This window comes from Rhyacophila brunnea, unplaced genomic scaffold (genome assembly GCF_057557595.1).
Source record: "Rhyacophila brunnea isolate RB1 unplaced genomic scaffold, BYU_Rbru_1.0 scaffold_11, whole genome shotgun sequence".
Classification (NCBI taxonomy): Eukaryota; Metazoa; Arthropoda; class Insecta; order Trichoptera; family Rhyacophilidae; genus Rhyacophila; species Rhyacophila brunnea.
The window spans coordinates 35879289-35902993 of NW_028232763.1; the positions used below are offsets into that span (position 1 = coordinate 35879289).

Sequence of the window (23705 nt, forward strand, 5' to 3'; positions counted from 1 at the left end):
CAGTGTGCGTGTCGTAGTGTTGCCAGATATCGAATATTTATTCCAATGTTATAATTTTACAAGCGATGTTTTTATAAATTATATTATGGCAGCACTGGAGTGTTGGCTATGCACTTGGTAAAACATTACTCACTAAAATCGGCTCATGCGGAGGGCTTGGATAAAGTGATAAATATTATCAAACTTAGGGTAGGTTTGTATCAAACTATTAGCACTTATTGTAACAATTACACGAAGTTGGTTTTTATTGTTGCAATAAGTGCTATATTTTAACAGCACCTATCTTGCTGCTGTTAAAATATCGCACTTATTGCAACAATAAAAACCAACTTCGTGTAATTGTTACAATAAGTGCTAATATTTTGATACAAACCTACTGACATGACCCGGCTCACGGCTAGCTCAGTAATGCTACCGGGCCGTCACTGAGGAGACTAGTGATGAACTAGGAGAGGTGGATCTCCTTTGTAGTATCACAACTTTTGAATTCCCAAATAAAACTCTCAGCTGGTGTGGTGCCGAATTTATTCAGGTTCTAGAGTTCACGGTTTCACAATAAAGTTAACTGTCATTGTTCCCATGATTAAATCTCATTAAAGTATCAGTAAACTATTTATTTGTTCACTATAGGATCTCTGTGAAATCTTTCACAAATTTCCAAAAGTCACACCTAACTCGGAGAATGTATACGCAGATATTCTTTGAATATTTTTATTTCATGAAATATTTTCCCGTAAGAAAATATAAATTGTTCTTTAGTCACATAGTGTTGGGTTTATAAAAAAGAATAAAATTTATTTTATTGTTGTTTATAAAATTTATTTATGTTCACAGTATGTTTACAAATATTTATTTGTGTTTACAAACTTGTTTACAAAAGGTTTGTTAATGTTTACAATTTTATTTACTAAAATTTATTTTTATGTTTACAAATTTATTTACTAAAATTTGTTTTTATAATTATGTTTACTTAATAGAGTTTCAAAAATTTATTTTATAATCCCGAAATGATTTGTAAAATTTATTATTACAAACTGAGTTTATTAATTTGTTTTTATAAAACAAATCCGATCGCGTAATTTATCTCGATTACGTCACCTCGTATGATGAGTAATGAAAAATAAAATTACTCCGCGAGCGCGTCACTATCGACAGATACGTGGTATTCGTGCTACGTTTTAGCGGCCGACGTCACTACCGACAGATACGTGTTATTCGCGCTACGTTTAGCGGCACACGTCACTACCGGCAGATACGAGATATTCGCGTTACTTTTTGCCCGCCGATGGGGACTTATTGTAGGTAAATTTCACGAATGTTACTGAGAACCGTATCTCGTATCCGCGGAAGGACTGCTGCTTAGTAGGAGATCGCTGGTGAGAAGTGTAGAAACTAATGATTTTACGGAAAAAGGATGTCACCTTTTATACCCTCTGGATAGAGGTTTAACAGGAAACAGTCCGTAAGGGATAGCAGATGTATATCTTTCTCTCACGGGATAAATTTACGTATATCTCCCGTTCCTGGCAACTTTCTAATAGAGATATCTTCTAATTAAATCGGGTTAAAATTACTCTACCTTATTTTCACAAAATAAAGTTTCAATAGGGGTGTTTCAAGCACCCTCTAGAACAAGTCCCTTAAATGCGTAGCTACGGTGACGTCATCAAAATAGTTGATTTTATATGATTTTTCGTGTTCAAACGAAGGGGAAAGTTTTTAGCTTTCCAACGAGGTATCGGAATAGGTACTCGTGTACTAGATAAGGGGATGGCAGTCTTTAAATTTAAAACGTCAAAACGAAAGGTTGACACCCACGTACTAGTCCTTTCCACCACTCTTGGCCTTTTTAGGCCAATAGAATTTTACTAAGTTTTAATAAAACTATTTGGTCCCGCAGAAAACGTTTCATTCGATATTTACCTTTCGGACGAACATTATTACGTGAAAATACTATAATATTATACTTAACATTTCAACTTAGATATATAAATGCTTAATCCTAACAAGATGTTAATTACAAGCGACTACAAATTTATTTAGTCTTTAATAGTGGCTTTTCCATAGTAATCTAAACGTAACCTTGAATCTATTTTTATCTGGCAACTCAACACAGCTGGGCCGTAAATTCTAGTCGAACAGAATTCAGTTAAAGTTCAAGGTCACACGTCAATTTGTATTTTTAGTTGTAGTATTTGTTTCTTTTATTACTTAGAGTGCGATTAAGATTTATTATTGTTTATGGGTAGAAACCCATCTATACCAGAATCTTAAGTTTTTCCAATTGTTACTTTTACAATATTTATAATGGTTAGCGAGTTATAGCATTAACAAAATCTATAATTATAATTACGCGTCTATAGATATAGATACGCGTTTACAATATTTTTATAACGGTAGTTCGCCTCTATCTTGTGCTGATAAAATTAATATTAAAATTCTTTATTCACAATTATACAGTATATAAATTTATAAATATTCAATTTTCTTTTCCAATTTTCACACACTTCCATTATAGCTATAAAAGTTATTGAAGCATGTACTTGCTAAATTTTACGTAAACAATCTCTTCCATAACTTATTTTCTAAGTTTAATGGAGATTTCCCGGAAATTATTTCCAAATTAGATCGCGCCAAATCTACGCGACGTGTCATTTCGAGGCCTGTGGTCACAGCGTTCCAATTACACTTGAGCAGTCTCGATTCTCCGAGGCGAAATTTTTTTACGTAAAATTTTATTACATTTACAAAGAAAAGGTTAACAACATACATTTTACTTCCTAATACTAAACGATTACGCTACTGGTTACCCGTTCATGGTCTTTTTCGACCATTTCTTCCCTGCTTCTTCCATAGTTTAGGACCATGGGACTTATATATTCTGTTTGTACCTTGTCGTGAGGTTGTCGCACGGCTATTGAGAAGTAGAATTGACTACAAGGCTAGATTTGTATAGTTATGTCGTTAAACCATACTCTGCCATAAACACTAACTGAAGGTCGGCGTTTTTGTTCGTGTCACTACCCTAAGTTTGATACTATTTATTACTTTAGTGTTCGTTAAGTATAGAATAGACCCACTGAAATACATAACGGGTAAGGCGATAGCAGGTAACCGACTCGAGTAAGGACGAATCCGGGTTAAACTTACACACGTGTCAAGAATACGTTTTACGACGAATACTGAAAACTGCTCTCGGTTTATGCATTTACGCTCATTTAATGTTGGTGTATTACACACACTATTGCACGTGCATAATGCGTGCTTCATTTTCGTAGGACACTCACACATTCAAAACCCTGCATCAAGATGCGGCGTATTGAATTATAGCCTATCGGTATTATATTTATTATCTGTTCTGTGGGGCCGGCTATGTGCAGGTCCAGGGAACACAAATACAAATTATGTTCTTTGGCGAGGTCCGATTTGAGCATTGCGCGAATATCATCTTCGTTTCCAAAACGAAGGGGTGAATCGATTAGCAGTGCGAATAGTTTAAAAAATCTAAGTAAGTATGTACATTATTAGTATATAGGTAGCGTATACGAGTGATACGAAAATAGTAAGTATTTTTTAAAACCAACCAACAACATCTGTAAATAATTATTGTAGTCTCAATTCAACAAAAACAAATACGTATGACTAACAAAGTTTAATGTGCACTATTTATAACGGATCTTAACAGCTTACCTCCACCCTTCGCTACTGAGTACCTACTAATAATACTACTGAAATCCACTTCTCGTAAACAAAAAACTGTTAAGTGCATACATAACATACCTAACCTCTTCGTGAGGCGGTCAAAATCATCATCGGATTGTAGAGTAGAGCCAATGAAAAAATATTACTAACCTAGGAATATCAATATGATATTTTTTGTTCCCTATAAACCAGCAGCAATCATATAATTTTAGAAAATATAAATTTCTACAATCTTCAGCAATGATTAATTATTGGCAGATAAAATTGGAAGACAGTACCTAATTGTTTTATACAACATCAGTCACGTCACCTATGATACCGATAATTGAATATTATGAATGTGTTTTTCGAGAAAGTGGTTCTGAATATTTGTATGAGAAATACCTATGTTAAAAATGTAATAATGCGATCGAATTCTACAGTAGACGTGCCCTAGATTTTAAATATTTTACAAAAATATATTTGTTTAATAAATATTAAAAAGCAACCTGTCTCTTGTCGATTCATAATTTGTTTATTTTTAATTGCGACGTCCAAAGTCGTCACCGGGTGCGTCGCCTCCTACAACGAGAGACCAATCGGTCCGATCCTAAGTATTTATGGTGACAACGCGTGACCACTAGAACGTCAGGCCGTTGCGTCTTGATCCCGCCATATCCAATACAGACCTCGCTCGACTACTTAACTGTCAACCCGACCTTCTGGGGGTGTTTTCTGTAAGGGGTATAGCGGGCAAGAACCAACGCCCGACGTTCTAGTGCAGCGATACTCAACCTGCGGCCCTTTAAGCTTTTATGTGCGGCCCGAAACACATTTAGTATCAGGAATTTCGTATATCTTGAGATTCGCTTCGACTTTTTCGACACCCGAAGAGGATTATCATTATGGTCCACATCAGATCTGGTATAAGAGTGTCGCTATTGCACACAGTTAATTTAAAAAACACGCATAATTTTTAAATTCTCAAAAATGTTTTGTAAAAAAGGGGGGGGGGGTTTCATGATTTTTTTCGTCACACGAGTAGTGATGCGGCCCGCGTTACTTTACAAATATATGTATTTGGCCCAAAGAAAAAAAAGGTTGAGTATCATTGTTCTAGTGGGTTAGCGCCATCTCTAGATTAATAAAGCCTGAGCATATCTTTTTGCACAAGCAACGAGTGGTCCGCTGTCAAACTCGGACTCCAGATTGCTTCGCATATTGATTCGCCCTTTCTCGTTTCAAATTGAAATATAAAAAATTCTCAAATCAAATATATTAACTATCAGTGTTATTTATAAATAATATACATTCCTGTTATTCATCAGCTGTCAAATTCAGACTAGTCCTTCACACAAAAACCGGTGGTAATATCGATTTCCAAAAAATATGTAGCATTGATCTATATTCTATGCATTACATTTGTTGAAGGTGTGTTATTATTGTGTATTATTTATCGTGTAACTCATCTATCCAAATCAAACCATTCCCTGTGTCAAGACAGCTTGAAATATCGATTTGTAATATCATTTTAAAACTCATATTTTTATTAGCAGTGTATCAATATATGAATGAATAGTGTAGGAAAATGTTTTCTGAAAATGGAATGGCTTGTAATGAATGAAACTGAAATCAAGTAAGTCATACGTTTGAAAAATTGATCTTCACATTCTCTTATTATTCGCTTCCAATAATTATTAATAACACATAACCATTAAATCAGATGAACTCCAAGGTCTCCACAGGGCCAAATGTAGTTGTGATCGTATCTATACCTCGGATATAACTGTGCAACCAATGCATTATATTCCATTCGATAGTTTTGATATAGATAGATAATATAAGTACCTACCTAAGTATACCAAACGAAAGGTCTCATAAAACAGGATCTGATATTATATATAGATATAACCTCAATAATATTTAATAAATTAAATGAAAATGAACAAATTCTTTTAGGTATCTACCGAATATTGAAAAGCTCTGAGGACAACACTGTGATAAATACAACATGAGAGGGCGCCAGGAATTATTGAGTTTGATCTTATTTAATAGTATATTGGGATCTTAACATGCGTTTTTCACGAATTACAATGTGTAGGTGCATAATTATTATGTTTAGATAAATACATTTGGAACTGGTCCGTCTACCAGGATTCCTTGCGATAAATCGCAGGGCCAATCCACTTCTGCATACGTCATGCGAATAAAGTAAAATTAATAATATTGAATGGAAAACCGGACAAATTTACTATTATATACAACTTTATATAGAATATAATGAATATATGATGATAAAATTGATAGTATAAAAATTCATTGAAAAGTTTGAAATACTGTGTCCGTCATTGTCAACATACGTACACTGCGCGTATGCAGGCATCGATAATAAATTATTCACAGTTTATCATTTTTAGTCATTAATTACTCATTAGTCATTATTACTGATTCAATTTTCATAAATTCATTACTGATTGGGCTCACAACAGTAGATGCATTAAAATCTCACAAATATACAACTAATGACTAATAATTATTGTATTATTTAGGACATTTAGGTGCATACTTAATGTGACCAGACGTCCCGTTTTCAGGCGACGTGTCCCGGTGTCCCCGAACACAGCTGCGGGACGCCAAAATGTCCCGTTTTCGAAAAGAAAGAAACTTGTGACCAAGATACAGAAATATTTGATGAGTATTCACTTTTTTCTAATTGCATTACACCGCAAAAAGTGTCTGAATGGAACACTGGGAAAGTTTTAACCGAAAGTCGTTGGGTGGAGTTGTTCAAACACTTTCGCGCCAATAATTTGGAGCACAAATTTTTTCGTATAATTATTGAATATATTTTACGTCTGCCCGGCACTAATGCACCAGTAGAAAGGGTCTTCTCTCTTATAAATAAGTCGTAGACGAGTGAAAAAACACAGTTGACAGTAGATGTCCTTAAAGCAATGTTAATTATAAAAGTAAATTCGAAAAAATCCTGCTAAGAATTTCATTCGTTTTTGAGATCAACACCAGATACCTATACCTACTAAATTTGTTCTTCGGAAAAATATAACATCAGATAAATTTTCAAGTATTCATACCTGTGTGTACTTTTCATTAATAAATAAAATAATAATATGTAGATATTATTAAAAAAATATGTAGGAACTCAAGCGTTGTATGCCCCTACTCAAACATACCTACCGATAATCTTCATATAAATAAATAAAATAGGTAACCTAATATGACATGAAAAACATTACTATCTTGTCAATTGTAATGTATGAAAGTGTGAGACGCCTAAAATGGATAAGTACCTACCTTTTTTAGGTGTCCCGGTTTGGGGGAAAAAATAAATGGTCACGTTATGCATACTAGTAAAATGTCATCCACGAGTAGGGTTACCAAAACAATAACTGCGAGTGGAGGACAAATCACTTGGAAAGGAGTACGGAACAATGAATGGCTGGCAGCAGAAAATGTGTGGTATCCACCTACCAAGATCACAGAATTTTCTTTATTTAGGCCGACGTATAAACAAAATTATAGTCTTTCGATACTTTCGAGAGAGAATCAAGTTAGAAAATACTGGCATTTAAGGGAAAGAGGCATGCCAGCAGAGAACCTAGCGGAAAAATACGAAGCTTGCAATTTGAGATTTTTTTTGATAATTTACAATTTCAACTGTATTAATAAATAAATATGTATCTGAAAACATTAAAGAGATTTTTAATTTTTTTTTAATTTAAAGATAAACTTACAATTGTAAAAAACTGTAATAAAATGTGAATTCGTTGCAGGGTCACATCTTATTATTACATTTTATTTTATGGTCATATTTATTATTATAAATTTATTTTTGACTAATTCATCGTTTTAATATTTTTTATAATTAATTTAAAAAACATCGATTTTTATAAAAATATAAATGTGTATAACTTGAAATCCTTTTTATTTATATTAAAATTTATTTTAGGTATATAAATAATATTGAAACTCGATTTGATATAAATAAAAAGGATTTCAAGTTATACACATTTATATTTTTATAAAAATCAATGTTTTTTAAAATAAATATAAAAAATATTAAAACGATGAATTAGTCAAAAGTCTAAACGAAAGAAAATTGAAAACTTAATAAACTAAATTATAATAATAAACATGACCATAAAATAAAATGTAATAATAAGATGTGACCCTGCAACGAATTCACATTTTATTACATTTTTTTACAATTGTAAGTTTGTCTTTAAATTAAAAAAAAAAATTTAAATCTATTTAATGTTTTCAGATACATATTTATTAATTAATGCAGTTGAAATTGTAAATTATCAAAAAAAAAACTCAAATTGCAAGCTTCGTATTTTTCCGCTAGGTTCTCTGCTGGCATGCCTCTCCCCCTTAACTGCCGGAGTTTTTAACGGAATATTTAACTATAACGGATTCATAATAACGAAAAGTTAATAATTTTCAATGTAATAATATTTCGCGTATAAATTATTGTTTAGTTGGAAATTATTTTACAATATTTAATGAATCCAAATATTTACATAATAACACCCCCACGTCACTGGTTGATACCTAGTTGCTTAACCGTATCAAATTTTCAATATTAAACTTCACGTTTTAATTGGCGAGATTGAGTTCATTATGTTTAATGTGAAAAACAGGACGTACTTAATATAAAAAAATGCGTAATGCGTATCATTTTACGATAAGCTTAAATGTACCAATTCGGTAGGTAGTTAAAAAATAAACATAATTAATAACTGTGACATACATGTAACCGGCTAATATATCCATTAGTGTGCTTTTTCCGGCGCCAGAGGGGCCCATAATGGCTGTCAGCTCGCCGGCATGGAATCTGCCCGACACTCCCTGAAGAATCTTGTACTGCCCTGGAAATAAGAAAAAAATACATATTATAGTAATTATTCTATAAACACGTGTGGTATGAAATTGGAAATAAATAGGTAGGTAGTTACTAATAAGTCGACGCGGAAACTACCGAATACGATTTTTTTGGATAAGTACCTACCTACCTAATTACAATGAAATTAATTAGTTACAAAAATGGAAATTGTAGATAATTACAAATAAACACACACGGATGAGTAATGATTGGATAGGTACCTACGTAGTTACTAGTTACATCATTCAATATCAAATTATAAATAATATTAATATGTTCTCCCTTTATTAATCTGAAACCTATTATGGAAATTTGCTTAGAAGTTTGTATTCTACCATTATTCACACTATTCACATCTTAAATAAAAGTTTGTTTAAAATACGTTAGTATACCTATAAGTGGTTATTTTCAGAGCGTTGGAGCGGAGCTTGGAGCAGGAGCACGGAGCAGTGGAGCAATAGGGTGTTACCCGGAGCAGGAGCGGAGCCAGAGCACCGAAAATGTGTAGTGCTCCACTGCTCCGGATGTTTTTTTTATTATTAAATTTTCGTCCTAAAATCCAATGAAAATATTGTATTTGACACTTCGCAACACTGGAATTATTATAACACTGCCTATATAGTGTTTATGTAACTGTTTATATAACACTGCCGAATGATAAATAACCTCACTTTTTTAACAGAAGAGGCAGACAATGAAAGGCGTTTGCTGTCGGCAAATTTATTTTATAGAATTAAAAATGAGAAGAATGAATAATAAATCTTATTTCAAAACTACTTTTTTTAAACATTTGTATACATAGATATACTTAATATTAAAACTTTTTACCCGGAGCGGAGCTGGAGCGGAGTAACTCTAAAAATGGTCTGCTCCAACCTCTAGTTATTATACCTATGTGACAATCGTATATGAATTGAATGCGTACATTCAAATGGCAGTGATTTTACTTGTGCATGCGATCATCGCACACGAATCTAAATTTTGTGCATTTTACTACCTATGCATTTTGGCTGAAATATTGAAATGCGATGATCGCAATCGATAATATGTTTTGATGGCGATTGCGATAATCGGATTCAACCGAATTGAATGGGTTTCGATCGAAATCCCGAATGCCTAAATCCCGAAAGCCACAATCCCGAAGGCCGAAATCACAAATGACCGAAATCCTGAAAAATAAAATATTATGGAATATCCCTTGTTTATATGCAAATTACTTATCTATATGTCGACACTCTTTGGCTCATTACTAAGCATTGTTATTACTAAAATGCCAAATAAAAAGATAGTAAATATACAGTAAGTTATTGTATACATAATTTCATAGGTAGGTACTCAAAGTGAAGATCTATTATACGCATTTAGTTGAATACACACTATAACAGTGTTTCCTATTTTTTATATCCATCTGGTGCAGGAAGGAAAATTACAAAACATAATCAACATGTTATGCCTATTAATATCTTACTTTATTTAATTACATTTCGAATAACAACTAATTAAGCAACACATATACCTAATATGACACCTCAGGCGAAAATTTTATCACCGAAACGGAATCTATTCCGAAAAGTTATATTTGTTAGTCGCATTCCCCCTTAATTTCGTGACCTGTTACAAAGTGCCGCTCCGAAGCAAAGCATTGTAAATTTCAATGTTTTTAATAATAATTATTATTGTTAGTTTGGTTAACTATCGATTTTGATTCTTCGTAGGATCGAACATGATTAAAAAATGAATGTTTTGACCAGGCAATTAAAAAACCAGTCTGAATCATATTCGAAACCTTTTTAAAATGCCTACTTACTTTTCTGAGCCGTCAATTGAAAATAAACAACACACGAACACAGTGGTTTTGAAAGAAAAATATATCGAGATGGCCCAGGGCTAAAATAAAGGTCATCGTAATAATTATAATACGAGAATGCAATTTGGTAACATAGTTTAAATTTTTTGAAGTCTAAATTTTACAGCCACCGGAGAATACAATATTCTATCATTGTATCATACCTACATCAACGTTTGAATTTGTTATTATTATTATTATCCTTTTCTGCCAGCCTACGGCGAACGGGCATTGCCTACTCGGAGTCACATTTTGAATAGCGACTGCTCTACGCATATGCGTGTAGGACTATTATAATCCAGATGTCTACGCAGAATTTACAAGTAACAATTGAAACCTATATAAACAATTCATTAACAATATTATTCGACCGTGTTTAGGAAAAAGGACGTAACCCTCACTGAACAAATTTTACAGGAGACAAAAACGTTTTTTGAGAGTTTTTAGTTTAATATTTAAAAAAAAAAAAAAAAAATAGGCACAGACATTGTGTGCATGATGATTGATGATTTGGTGTAATATATTTTCGATCTAATAATAATTAAAGAAGTTATTACAGAAAAAATATTAAAATTGAGGATGAATGCTTTTTTCCATAAATTAAAAATTAATTAATCTCAATTAAAACCTGAATTTAGATAATAATTCGGCATTTGCGGCTTACTTCCTTTAAATAGAACGTGTATTTAGCTGTATACATTGTTAATATCTAATAAAACCACTTTTCGAAAAATCGAGGGTTACGCCCTTTTTCCTAAACACAGTCGTATGTAGTTTGTCTTAACTTTGTAAATACGACGTCGAATGTACCTATCAATTTAGATATTACAACTTTGTATAGTATTTATCGTATGAATAATATAATAGTTAGAAGGAAAACAATAAGTTATGCGAAAGAAGATAATATGGGTGTCATGATAGGCCCGAGAGACATAAATTATATGATCTTCTTCTTCTTTCACCCTGTCACGTCCCAACATTGGGGCATAGGGCAAGCACAAGTTGGCGCCACTTCCCTCGGTCCATCGCCAACTCCTGAGCCTCCCGCCATGTCAGACCTGCAGCACGTAGGTCGCTTTTGTAGCATCGCTGCAGGGTGAGGGAGGGCCGGCCACGGCGACGGAACCCTTGAGGCTGTGCCACAAGGGTACGAAGTGCCGCACTCTTTGGCGGCATCCGGAATACATGTCCCAGCCACGTAATTCGTCTCTTCGTGATAACTTCAATCACCGAAGGCTGTTGTGTCTGCTCACGAACTTGGGTGTTTGTAACGCGGTCGTACCAATGTACCCCTAAGATTCTGCGGAGACATCGATTCTCAAAGCTCAAAAGCCGAGACTCTTGACGCTTAGTAAGGTGCCATGTCTCACAGCCATACAGGAGCACAGGTAGCACGCACGCGTTAAACAAACGACATTAATTGGTCCTCACAGAATACAGCCTTGACCTCCATGCGACTCCAAGTTGGTTGAACGCAGAGCCAGCCACACCCATGCGGATTCCAAGCTCACTAGAAATACCACCATCATCGGCAACCGTGGCACCCAAGTATTTGAATCTGGACACCAGCTCGATGGGCAGACCATAAACCCGCAGAGGAGTATATGATAATTAGGTAATAAAAATGAGATTAAGTAATTATTAATTATTTATTACTTAAAAGGATGTTTTTTCAGAGTTTATACATATTTTTCGTGACACAAACGGGGAGGGTTCATTATTGCAGTGGTCTCCAAATCGTATACAAGGGACGACTCACGACTACAATTTCTTACAAAAATTATAAATAGTTGGAATGTTAAAAGTACCAAGTGTTATGCTCTCATTAATATGAAAAATACTCCAACATATTATATGTAAATCTCACCAATGATACATCGCCATGTATACCATGCCTATCCGTGGCTTTATCCAACTGACTTTCTCTTAGGCATGCTTACATACTGCAGCCTGCTATTTAGAAGAGATCTTTATTTAGCTACGTATTTTTTTCGACTTATACGAGGTATAACTGAGAACTCTGCCATTCTGGGCAGCGTTGACCTGTGTGTCCCTGATAACTATATTAGAAATAGAGAGCATCAGTTGTTTAATTCTCCCAAGGTGCAGAGCCTGTGGTTTCAAACAAAGTGGGAGGGCGATAACTAGGTTCAACCAAATTGCTTCGGGTGTTGATATATTCTACTTGCGTGAGGGTCAGTTTTAGGTGGACGCTATTTTATAAATTCTTAAAATGGGGTCTCAGCAAACTCGGTGAACTTCTATAGATGTATAATTGTATTTTCACTGCTTTTGTATGTTTATATTATGTTCTCTTTTTATATTTTCATTTTTATCGCTTTTATTACTTTTTTTTCTTCTTTATAATAATGTTTCGACGTCTGTTGTGAACGTCTTAAACTTATAATTAGTAATGTCCACAATATGTTAAGAAATAAATAAATTGAAATTGAAATAAAAAACATCAGATATTTTATGATTGCAAACAAAATTTCTAATGATCGCTCGGATTTTCCATTAACAACAATTTTGACATCTTGAATAATAAATACTGATAGGTACCTAATACTATGTAATTCAAATTGGTGAATATATTAAAAATGAAGAATTAATTACAAGTAATAATAAAATACAAAATAGCTATTTAAGTACCTATTCAACTTTATGATTCTGACTTCTAGGTCACCTTAATGTTTTTATAGATAATATATTATTGGCGTTAACATTCACGAGTATATAACATCACCGTTTTAGCAAAACCATCTATGTGTCACTTTTATCAAAAATGACTTTTAAATACCAAGTCATTCCTTATTTCGTCACCGTTTTAGCAAAACCATCTATGTGTCACTTTTATCAAAAATGACTTTTAAATACCAAGTCATTCCTTATTTTTTTCTCTATAGGCCAGTAAAATGATCTATGTGTTGGGTAAACTCGCTCCGAAGATATTTCAAAAAATAAAAAACAGCTATGTGTAAGGTTCAAAAACCACGGTTCACAAAAACAACTATGTGTATATATAGTAACATATAGATGGTATTTTGATATCGAGAGTGTAATGTTTTTTTACAGTTTGGCTACACATTGTTTGTTTCTATGTTATATGCTATGCATTATGGTCTTGCACGACGGTTTGAAAGATGCTTTCTCAAAAAGAGAGACAGGAAATATTCAATAATTTCTGGAAGATGCCTACATGGTCAATAGGGTATAGGCGAGAATTAATTTAAAAGTTGGATAAACAACTACAAACGTCTCGATGACAGTGGTCAATTGAAAGCAACAATGACAAGTAATAAGAATCTGACTGAAGATAAATAATTGGTAGTGCAACCAAAAATCAAAACGGAGAGATTTGTGGAAAAATGTTACATTATGGTTGGATCTAATTCCAAAGTTCCCAGCCATTATTGCAGAGAAAATACCTCCAGGGTGTATGTGGAATTGTGTTTCCGATTCAAAATACAAATGCATGATGAATATAAAAAATGGTCTCTGGAAAATGGTCATAAAGCAGCAGAATATACTCCAGTATATTTACCACCAAAAAATCAGTATCCACCAACCACGTAAAGATCAGTGTGCCATCACTGCCATCTGCTGTAGTTATAAAATGAAGAATGTTTCAGAAATGGAATACAATAGCCACATTATTAAAAAAAAAAAAAAGATGCTAGAAGACCAAAAATGAAATGAAGGAGAGTACCAGAAGTATTACTGGACGGTTAGTAATCACAATGGATCTCCAAAGTGTGCTGCTATGTCCAAAACACAGGCACAAATGTATTATAAACAAAAGCTGCAACTACACAATTTCACCATATACATTCTTCATAATGTATCTTCTAATGAATTTGTCTCATCTCATCGAAAGCAGGACAATACAATGAAATAATTCTAATATCGGATGGGTGTGGATATCAAAACCGAAATAAATTATTCGCTACTGCTCTAAGTTATATCTTTAGAGAGAAAAAACATCGAGATTCAACAGCTTTTTCTGGAAAAAGGCCACACCATGATAGAGGCCGATAGTGCACATGCCACCTAAGAAAAGTATTTTAAGCCTCCAATATATTCACCATCTGATTATATAGCACGTATGCGGCTAGCAAGACCAACACAACCTTATAAAATTAATGTCATTGATTTTTAATTTTTAAGAATTATGGATAAGATTAAATCTGGATTAAGTTCAATCAGACCAGGAAAACGAATCGGAGATCCTGTTGTATATGATATTAAAATGTTACAGTATCTACCAGATGGAACAATCTTTTACAAACTCAACTTTATCAGTGCAACCGTTTGACTGCCTTTGTAATATATATAATGAATCATTGCCAATATCGCAGTCGAAATACATACATCTTCAGGAATTAAAAAGTGTAATAGAGAAAGATCACCACTATTTCTACGATAACCTAACATTTAAACCTGCTAATAGAAAGTAAACGAACTTATAAATATAATATCATCTCACTATTGCATTAATAATTAATAAAATGATATTGCAATTTATCACTAACGCACTATGTATATTTCAACTATTATTTATGTAACAGTTTTTCATGAATTTATTATTATTCACATTTTGATGAATAAATTAAAATATGTGTATTTACAAAACGGTCAAAACAACTTATGTGACATCACAAACTGTATTTTTATTATTATTGTATTAAAAATAAAAGATTTTTGTAAACAAAATAATAATCTTAGACCATTTTCTGATTATAATAAAGCATTCTTCATAATTTTAATGTTTAAATGTAACATTATTTTTTTATTCAGTTTTATCCTTCTCCTGCACAATTTGAGAAAGTGCACATAGATGGTTTTGCTAAAACGGTGACGATAAATAACATGATGAAACAACTACGGAATAATAAAATGCCTATATAATATTAATAACATGGGTACTATAATAGCATTAAACTTGTTTACCATTTACATACCTATATATGTTTCACATGTAGATTTTTAAAATTTGAAACTACAACAGAGTCAGTGTCTTAAAATACATCAATTAAAAAACCTAAATGGTAGTTTAAAAAAAACATTTGAAAATTGCTACTTATAAAGTGGACAAACAAGAATTTATTGATCAAGAATTGATCACTGATTCTCAAACCCGGAGGTCATGGCTCCCAGGCTTTTTTCGGGTAGCCGCAACATGTTGCAATGTTTGGAAAAAATCTACTAAAATGTACAAATTATTAAAAAAAACGCATCACTAAATAACACAGTCCATGTTTATAGCATTCATTGCACTTTCTTCATTATTTGTATAAAGTAAAAAAGAAAATTATTCAGTTGTTTATTTAGTCTAGGATCCTATTTCTCTCACTAAACATTAGTGCAGTGTTGTCAGATATCGACAAGATAAAGCTTAAAGCTTGTACATTATGATAATAAAAAAACCAATAGTTTAGTGTAATTTGTCACAAATTAGTTATTAGGTACATACCAATACCGTCTATAATCAGACTGCGGCACTAAAAAGCGAGATCCGATGGTAGTGCTAGTTATTGATTAACCTAGAATGCAATGCGATACCTAACCTGTTCGCAGTAAATGAAGATTTTCGATTGCATATATTGTTCATATTAATTAACATCCAAACTGCATTTTTTCTCAATATGAAAGAACCATCATTTTCTAACAAACAGCTCGCCATATCGCATTCGAAGTATAAGCAATAACTAGCACTACGATAGAATTCACAGTTTCGTGTATATACAAAGGTAAAATATTTTCAATTGGTGTCTATCCAATAGTTAAATATACAAAGGTAAAATGTTTTCAATTGGTGTCTATCCAATAGTTAAATATACAAAGGTAAAATGTTTTCAATTGGTGTCTATCCAATAGTTAAATATACAAAGGTAAAATGTTTTCAATTGGTGTCTATCCAATAGTTAAGTACATTTTGTTCGGTTATAACTATTTTTGTCGCACAGTGAAGAACAGTCAACATAATAACTACAATCTGTAATAATTATTATCAATATGATTTTTTTTAAATCGAGAAGCCTTGAACAAATTATGTTTTAGTTAGATTTACGGTACCGTACTATGAAAAAGTTTATGAAGCACTGATATAATATATCATTCTTTATAGACAGCGCTTAAATTTAGAATTTTTGGTTATATATTATTTAATTTTATTAACAAGTTATTTACTCGACCGAAATAGACGGCCAATAGTCACCTTCGGAAATTACATATCTACTTCTTATATACCCAACTAAGAAGATACTCGCGATGCCGATTATATAATTAATAGGCGATTGAGAAAACTGACGGAAAAACGAATACAAACAAGCACATGCGCCGATAGAATATATGGCTAAGTACCTGCACGAAAATATTTAAAAACCAAGAAACACGATTCGCAAAGGAGCTTTATGCCAGCCTTATTAAATTTGTGAAGCAAACCAGACAGGTAAATTATATAATACAGAGCGATGAATGTGAAAAAATAAGTACCTAGGCACATATTTAGATTTTTGTATCAAGCCATCGACTTAAGGCGATACTTCAGTGAAACGGCAAATAATTTTCAACTATAGGCGCGACGAAATTTTGGACTCGCTGGCACTGCTGGCAGTCTGAGAGCGCACATCGAGGTGTGAATACGTCAATTTGTTTCGTGATGGCGACGGGGGTATTAATCCTTAAATCGTGTAAAGATCACTAAAAACGTTACCCATTTACTTAAAAAGAAAAATGTCAATGAATATATTATTATTGTTACTAATATAACAATAAACAGAACATTAAATGGACGCATGTTGACATGACAAATTATATTTCGGTCGGCATGCGTCATTTGCACCCGCAACCCGCAATCCGCGCATCGCCTAGCCACGATCGTTTTAGACTATGCCTCAACTGAGGTATAGCCTTAACAATACGCATTTATAATTCAGTTTGGTACATCAAATGAAAATCTGCCATATGCTGACGCAATAATAAAAGAAATAGAACTAGTACTATATTGTGATTTATTTAAATTAATAATTAGAAAAAATCTTGAAAAAAATATGTGTCAAACGAAATTTAAATCCGCAACCATCGGATTCCGGTAATGTACTGAGATGTTTCCGAAATATGTAAGTATGTTTAATGAAGAATGTTACACTCTTGAATCTTGTGAATTATTCGTTAAATTAAATAATAGTTTTCCAGATTACGGCTATGTAGAGGGGGTGAGAATTGTAAATAAGAAAATCTTAAAATCAGGATTTAATTAATAATGTCTAAAAATCTAAACTATTCATTTTAAGAATAAGTATACATGGTAATGTTTTTTATGTGAAAGAAATGAGTGCAGTATTTTATTACTTTGAATGTGGTGAATAATTAGATAATTATGACGTTGTATGCAGGCACCTAAGTACATATACTTACATACTATATCAAAATAAGATACCTACATGTTTAATTATCATCATTAAGTAGAACATTTTTGTATTTATGTAACTTAAGGACCCATACGGACGATTTTTGTGATATTATTATCATTTAGAATAAAATCGATGAACAGATTATCATACCACCTGCTGATTGCAATGTGGAAATCAAACTTATATGCCAAAAATTTAGTCATTGGTTATTATCAGTAGGTATTATTACTTGTTATTAACTTATGATTGTGCCTATAACAAATAAATGATAAAGCACACGTGCGGCTGGGCATTATTTATTATTTTTGTACAAATGCAACTATATGATTAATGTTATCAGTGTTATCACTAATTATCAGTCCGGATCTTAGGGTGAGTGGACCGATTGGGCACAGTCCGACCTCGCGTTCTACCTCTAGTTAGACCTAGACGTGGCAAGATAAAACAATACTAAATAAAAATAAATATTATATTCTAATAAAAAAAGAAGCCATATTGTGCAGGCATTTCAACCACAATGCACATTTAAATCGGTGTGAATGAACAGTTTATAAAATGCATCACCGTAAAGAGCAGTCTCCTGGAGAAAAATTGAGTACAATGCGCTGGAAGAAGAAGTAGAAACATTATGGTTAGACCTTAGAGCAGCGATGGCAAATACGTGGCACGGGTGCCCAACTTGGCACGCTAAAAGTTTTCGACGGCACGCCAAAAAAATAATTCCTTTCATTTTTTAATATTCAAAACGTTTATAGCGGAAAAATATTACATCAAACGAAATCATGTTGATGTATATTTATATTGTGGCAACACTGGATAGTTGATGTTATATATTGAAGCATGTGCATTCAAAGACTAGAAATAGGTTGACAAAGGAAAATTCAGCAGCATGTATTAATTTGCAATCAACGACATATTATCAGCCTGATATAAAAAAGCGAATAACATGAAACAGACAACCTCAAACAAAAATTAGTGTGTTATTAAATGTTTTTATATTTCCTTATTTTCTTTCATTTTGTGTGTATCATTTTTGAAGTTATACTTCTTTAGGCGCGTTTGGAAAATCAGATCAGAGTGTATTTTTGGCGTGTGACATGAAACACAATTTATTTTTTCACGCAAAAATAAACACACTAGATTGAATTCGAACCACCGATTGTTCGGTTATCAGCCGAACGCACTGCCATTACGCCACATTATGATACTTTAATCGTGACGATTATACAGTATATTATAGTTTAGAATTGTTCCGTTGCCTAGGCAGCGAATTTATTATTGTCAGCCATTTGCAATTCAATACGTAAACAAACTATTAAACGTCATAGTGGCAGTTGTTACTTTATAAATAAAAACAACGATAAATAATTATATAATTTAGTAATATAAGTTAAAGTGTATAGAAATAAACCAAAGGTGTTCCAATAAGCGGTTCTTTTTCTTGAGTGTATAATTTAACAAATAATTAAGAGCTAGTCGAAGAATCTAGGTTATCACAAGTTTTGTTTTTGTTTTGTTACGCCGGAGAAGTATAACTTCTAACGCGCGTACATAAGTACACACACCGATTTTTTTATATATTTAATAAACAATATAGTTACCAATCTACCCACTTGTTTTTTTTTATATTAAATAAATATGATTTAGATTATAATATAATGTGTAGGTACACTTAAAAAAGAATGGCACGCGCCACTAATTTAAAAAAAAAAATCAGCTTAATTTGGCACGCCGATCAAATGCTATTTCCCATCCCTGCCTTAGACCTAAGTAAATATTATTCGCAATATAACTTTCAATAATACATACAACCAGCGGCGGCTCCTCTAACACCATGCATGTGCGCTGCACTGCTTTTTCCTAAACATCACTCAATGTGCAACAATGCTATTCATAAGTCATCACTCGTTTATCGCAATTTAATCCATGTAAATTTATACCACAAGCATGTACTCAGTGAACAGTCACCATAATCGAGCGCTCGTGGTAACGCACTAATATCGATCTTAGTTTGCCATTCATATTACATTGGGTAATAACAGATCAACCCGATACGTGAAACTCATAAACATGTTATAAAAACCCAAGATTTTATTGCTTTCTGGGACGCCGACCAGTTCATGAAATTCGACACAGAAAAAAAAAACAGTAGGAATACGCGGAAAAGTGTAGTAACTGAGATTTAGCAGGATTGATAAAAAAAAGATTTTTTTAATTTAAATCTCATATAAATTCATAGGAAATAGGCTGATATTGAATACAAATTGACTATCAACATAAAAATTATGATTACGATCCTTAAATCGTTCTATATTTGCAAATATTTGATTATAATTTATAAAAAAATAATATCTGAGTTATCATGTTCTTTTAGGAAGTGAGTGAACATGATGTCATATGTTTAACAATACCCGACTCGCGTTAAGTTTTATTGCCGACGCAATTTTTTAGACTTTATTTTTTGTAGACGAAGAGTCTGACGCCTTGTCGTCGATAATTCAATATCCTGTGTCGAAAAATACATATTCAAAACAAACGATTTTTTTTATATTGTATTGAAAAATTATTGCAGTTTAGTTTCTGCTGCCGCGATGTATAGTCACGTTCTGTCTATCACTTTATTTCGATAATTTTCTTCGTAAAAAGAAATTATGAATAATATTAAGTATATGATTGTTTAATCAGTGAAGTGTGTGTGTTTTAAAATGATATCGATAAATGTAGACTATATTAAACATAACAAGAGTTCCTTCGAAGAAAGAATCAAAATAAAAAAGGCTGGTCCACCGAAGCCTGAATTAAATAATAAAAAAATATGTGGATTAAAACAAAAAGTCTTTACACGTTCTTTTCGAAAGGAAATGTATGACAAGGCTTTATGGTTATGTGGTTGTGAGAAATTGAATACATTTTTTTGTTTTCCTTGTCTAATTTTTAAGGATACAGGGTTAATTTTCCTGAGAATGATTTTAAAATGACCCTGGAATCATATGACTTTTTGGATAAATTTAAACTTAAACACGAATTATCAGTTATTTACAATAGGGACGATTTTAAAAACGCGGATGGTGCTATAGCTATTTTACAATTGTTTTATAATAATAATTTAATGACATCATTTTCCCAATGTACTAAACTTTTAAAAATCATTTGTACAATTCCGATGACATCTGTGGAAAGTGAAAGGTGTTTTTCAACCCTTAAAAGAATTAAATCGTTTTTAAGAAATACCATGAACCAGGACAGACTTAATTGTCTATCTGTGTTAAGCATCGAGAAAAAACTTTTACAATCAGTTCCAGACTTTAATGAGAAGGTGATTGAGGTGTTCGCTAAGCATAAACAACGCCGAATTGATCTTCTTTTTAAATAAGGTAAGAAAGTTTTTAGTGCACCCCCTATGAAAGCAATTTTGGTAACCACCGGCCGCCACTGCATACAACGATGAAACAGCATCTTTCAATTTTCTAAGGGGGAGAGGCACGCCAGCAGAGAACCTAGCGGAAAAATTCGAAGCTTGCAATTTGAGATTTTTTTTGATAATTTACAGTTTCAACTGTATAAATTAATTAATATGTATCTGAAAACATTAAAAAGATTTTTAATTTTATTTTTAATTTAAAGATAAACTTCCAATTGTAAAAAAATGTAATAAAATTTGAATTCCTTGCAGGGTCACATCTTATTATTACATTATATTTTATGTTCATATTTATTTTTAAAATTTAGTTTATTAAGTTTTCAATTTTTTGTCGTTTAGATTTTTGACTAATTCATCGTATTAATATTTTTTTAATTTATTTTAAAAATATAAATATTAATATAAATATACATATAAATGTGTAGGTATAACTTGAAATTTTTTTATTTATATCTTCTCTTAAAGATTATCTTTACGAAAAGAGACCTATCAATGGCATGCAGCTCTTATAGGTGAAGAACTACAATCTATATTTACCTAGGGAAAGCAATGTAATAACAGCGGCGAAGGGTGGAGATAGGCTGTTAAGATCCGCCACAAATAGTGCACACTAAACTTGGACAGTATTTGTTTTCATTGAAATAAGACTACAATATACAGATGGTGTTGGTTAGTTTTTAAAATTCAATTAAACCCTACGAAAATCAAGCCATAATAGATAATAGTCAAAAATATTCGTCTATATATAAAATGTTTAAAATTATGCAATTAAATCATACATAACTTAGTATATTTTATAGATAGAATAATATTTTTTATCTATTATAGTTTGGTTTAGGCAGGGATTCATGAATTTTAAAAAATGACCCAACAATATGTGCAATATGTATTCTTAATCCAACAAAAAAAAAATTAATGAAAAAGTGTGCACAATTTTGTCGTATCGCTCAAAATATATCAAAACCATTATGGTTTGGTTAGGCAGAGTTTAATTGATTTTTAAAAACTAACCAAGACCATCTGTAAATTGTAGTCTTAGTTCAATAAAAACAAATACGTATGACTAACAAATTTTAATGTGCACTATCCATCCTTTGCTACTGTGTAATACAATTTGCTAAAAACCTTAAAAGGACACATAGCTCAAAGAAACAATCGTCAGACAAATATAGTCATCGGTGAGAACGTAACGGATAGGACCGAGAAAAATAGAATCAACCTGGACCAGCCTTCATCCAGCAGTCGACAGATGATGATGACGAAATAATATCCGAAGTAAATATTATGATTATAATATACGAGGGTGGGTCAATAATTCCTTAGAAAAAAGCATTAAAACAGTTTTTATTTTTGTATTTTTTTTTATTTCTCAACATAATCTCCTTGGAGCTCAATACACTTGGTTAGACGTTTCTCAATTTTTTTTAAACCGTCAGAAAAATAAGTTTTCGGAAGGTCCTCAAAATAAGCATTTGTCCGATCGATGACTTCTTCATTTGAAAAAAAACGTTGTCCACTTAGCCATTTTTTTAAGTTTGGGAAAAGGAAAAAGTCACTGGGGGGGCTAAATCTGGCGAATACGGTGGGTGGTCGACCAATTCGAACTTCAATTCTTCAATTTTAGCCATTGATCGTAAACATGTGTGAACACGGGCATTGTCCTGATGAAAGAGGATTTTTTTCCTGTTTAAATGAGGCCGATTTTCTTCAATTTCGTTTTTTAGCTGGTCCAATAAAGATGCATAATAATCCCCTGTTATTGTTTTTCCTTTTTCCAAATAGTCAACGAAAATAATTCCACGTGCATCCCAAAATACAGTAGCCATAACCTTACCAGCTGATTTTACGGTTTTCGCCTTCTTTGGACATGGTTCTCCTTTCGCAATCCACTGCTTTGACTGTTCTTTCGTCTCGGGAGTATAGTGGTGTATCCATGTTTCATCTACAGTCACAAAGCGACGAAAAAATTCATCCGGATTGCGTTGCATGAGCGACAACAGGGCTTTAGAGGCCACCAACCTATTGCGTTTATTGTCGACTGTGAGCAAACGCGGCACCCATCTTGCAGAAACTTTTTTCATGCCCAATTTGTCATGTAAAATAGAAATGACGCTACCTTTTGAGATCCCTGTAACCTCAATTATCTCACTCAACTTTAATCTTCGGTCACTTAACACCATATCGTGGATTTTATTGATCATTTCTGGTGTAGTCACCTCTACAGGACGTCCTGAGCGTGGTTCATCCTTTGTTGATGTACGACCACGTTTAAATTCATTTAACCAGTTATAAATAGTTGCAAGTGAAGGAGCAGATATGCCGTGAACTAAATCCAACTCATTTTTTATTTCCTTTGCTGTTAACCCTTTTATATTAAAATGTTTAATAACAGCTCTAAACTCAATTTTCTCCATTTTCCATTTTTCCATTTTCCACAAG

The 23705-nt window shown here is 32.6% G+C and overlaps 1 protein-coding gene across 1 annotated transcript in view; it reads right to left on the reverse strand.

The window, feature by feature from the left end:
* Positions 1-23705, reverse strand: part of LOC147078691 (ATP-binding cassette sub-family G member 4-like) — a 101396-nt gene that overhangs the window by 25082 nt on the left and 52609 nt on the right. The window contains exon 2 of the mRNA XM_085960362.1: positions 8453-8570. Within this exon, the coding sequence (XP_085816488.1) occupies positions 8453-8570 (118 nt within the window). The remainder of the gene's footprint in view (positions 1-8452; positions 8571-23705) is intronic.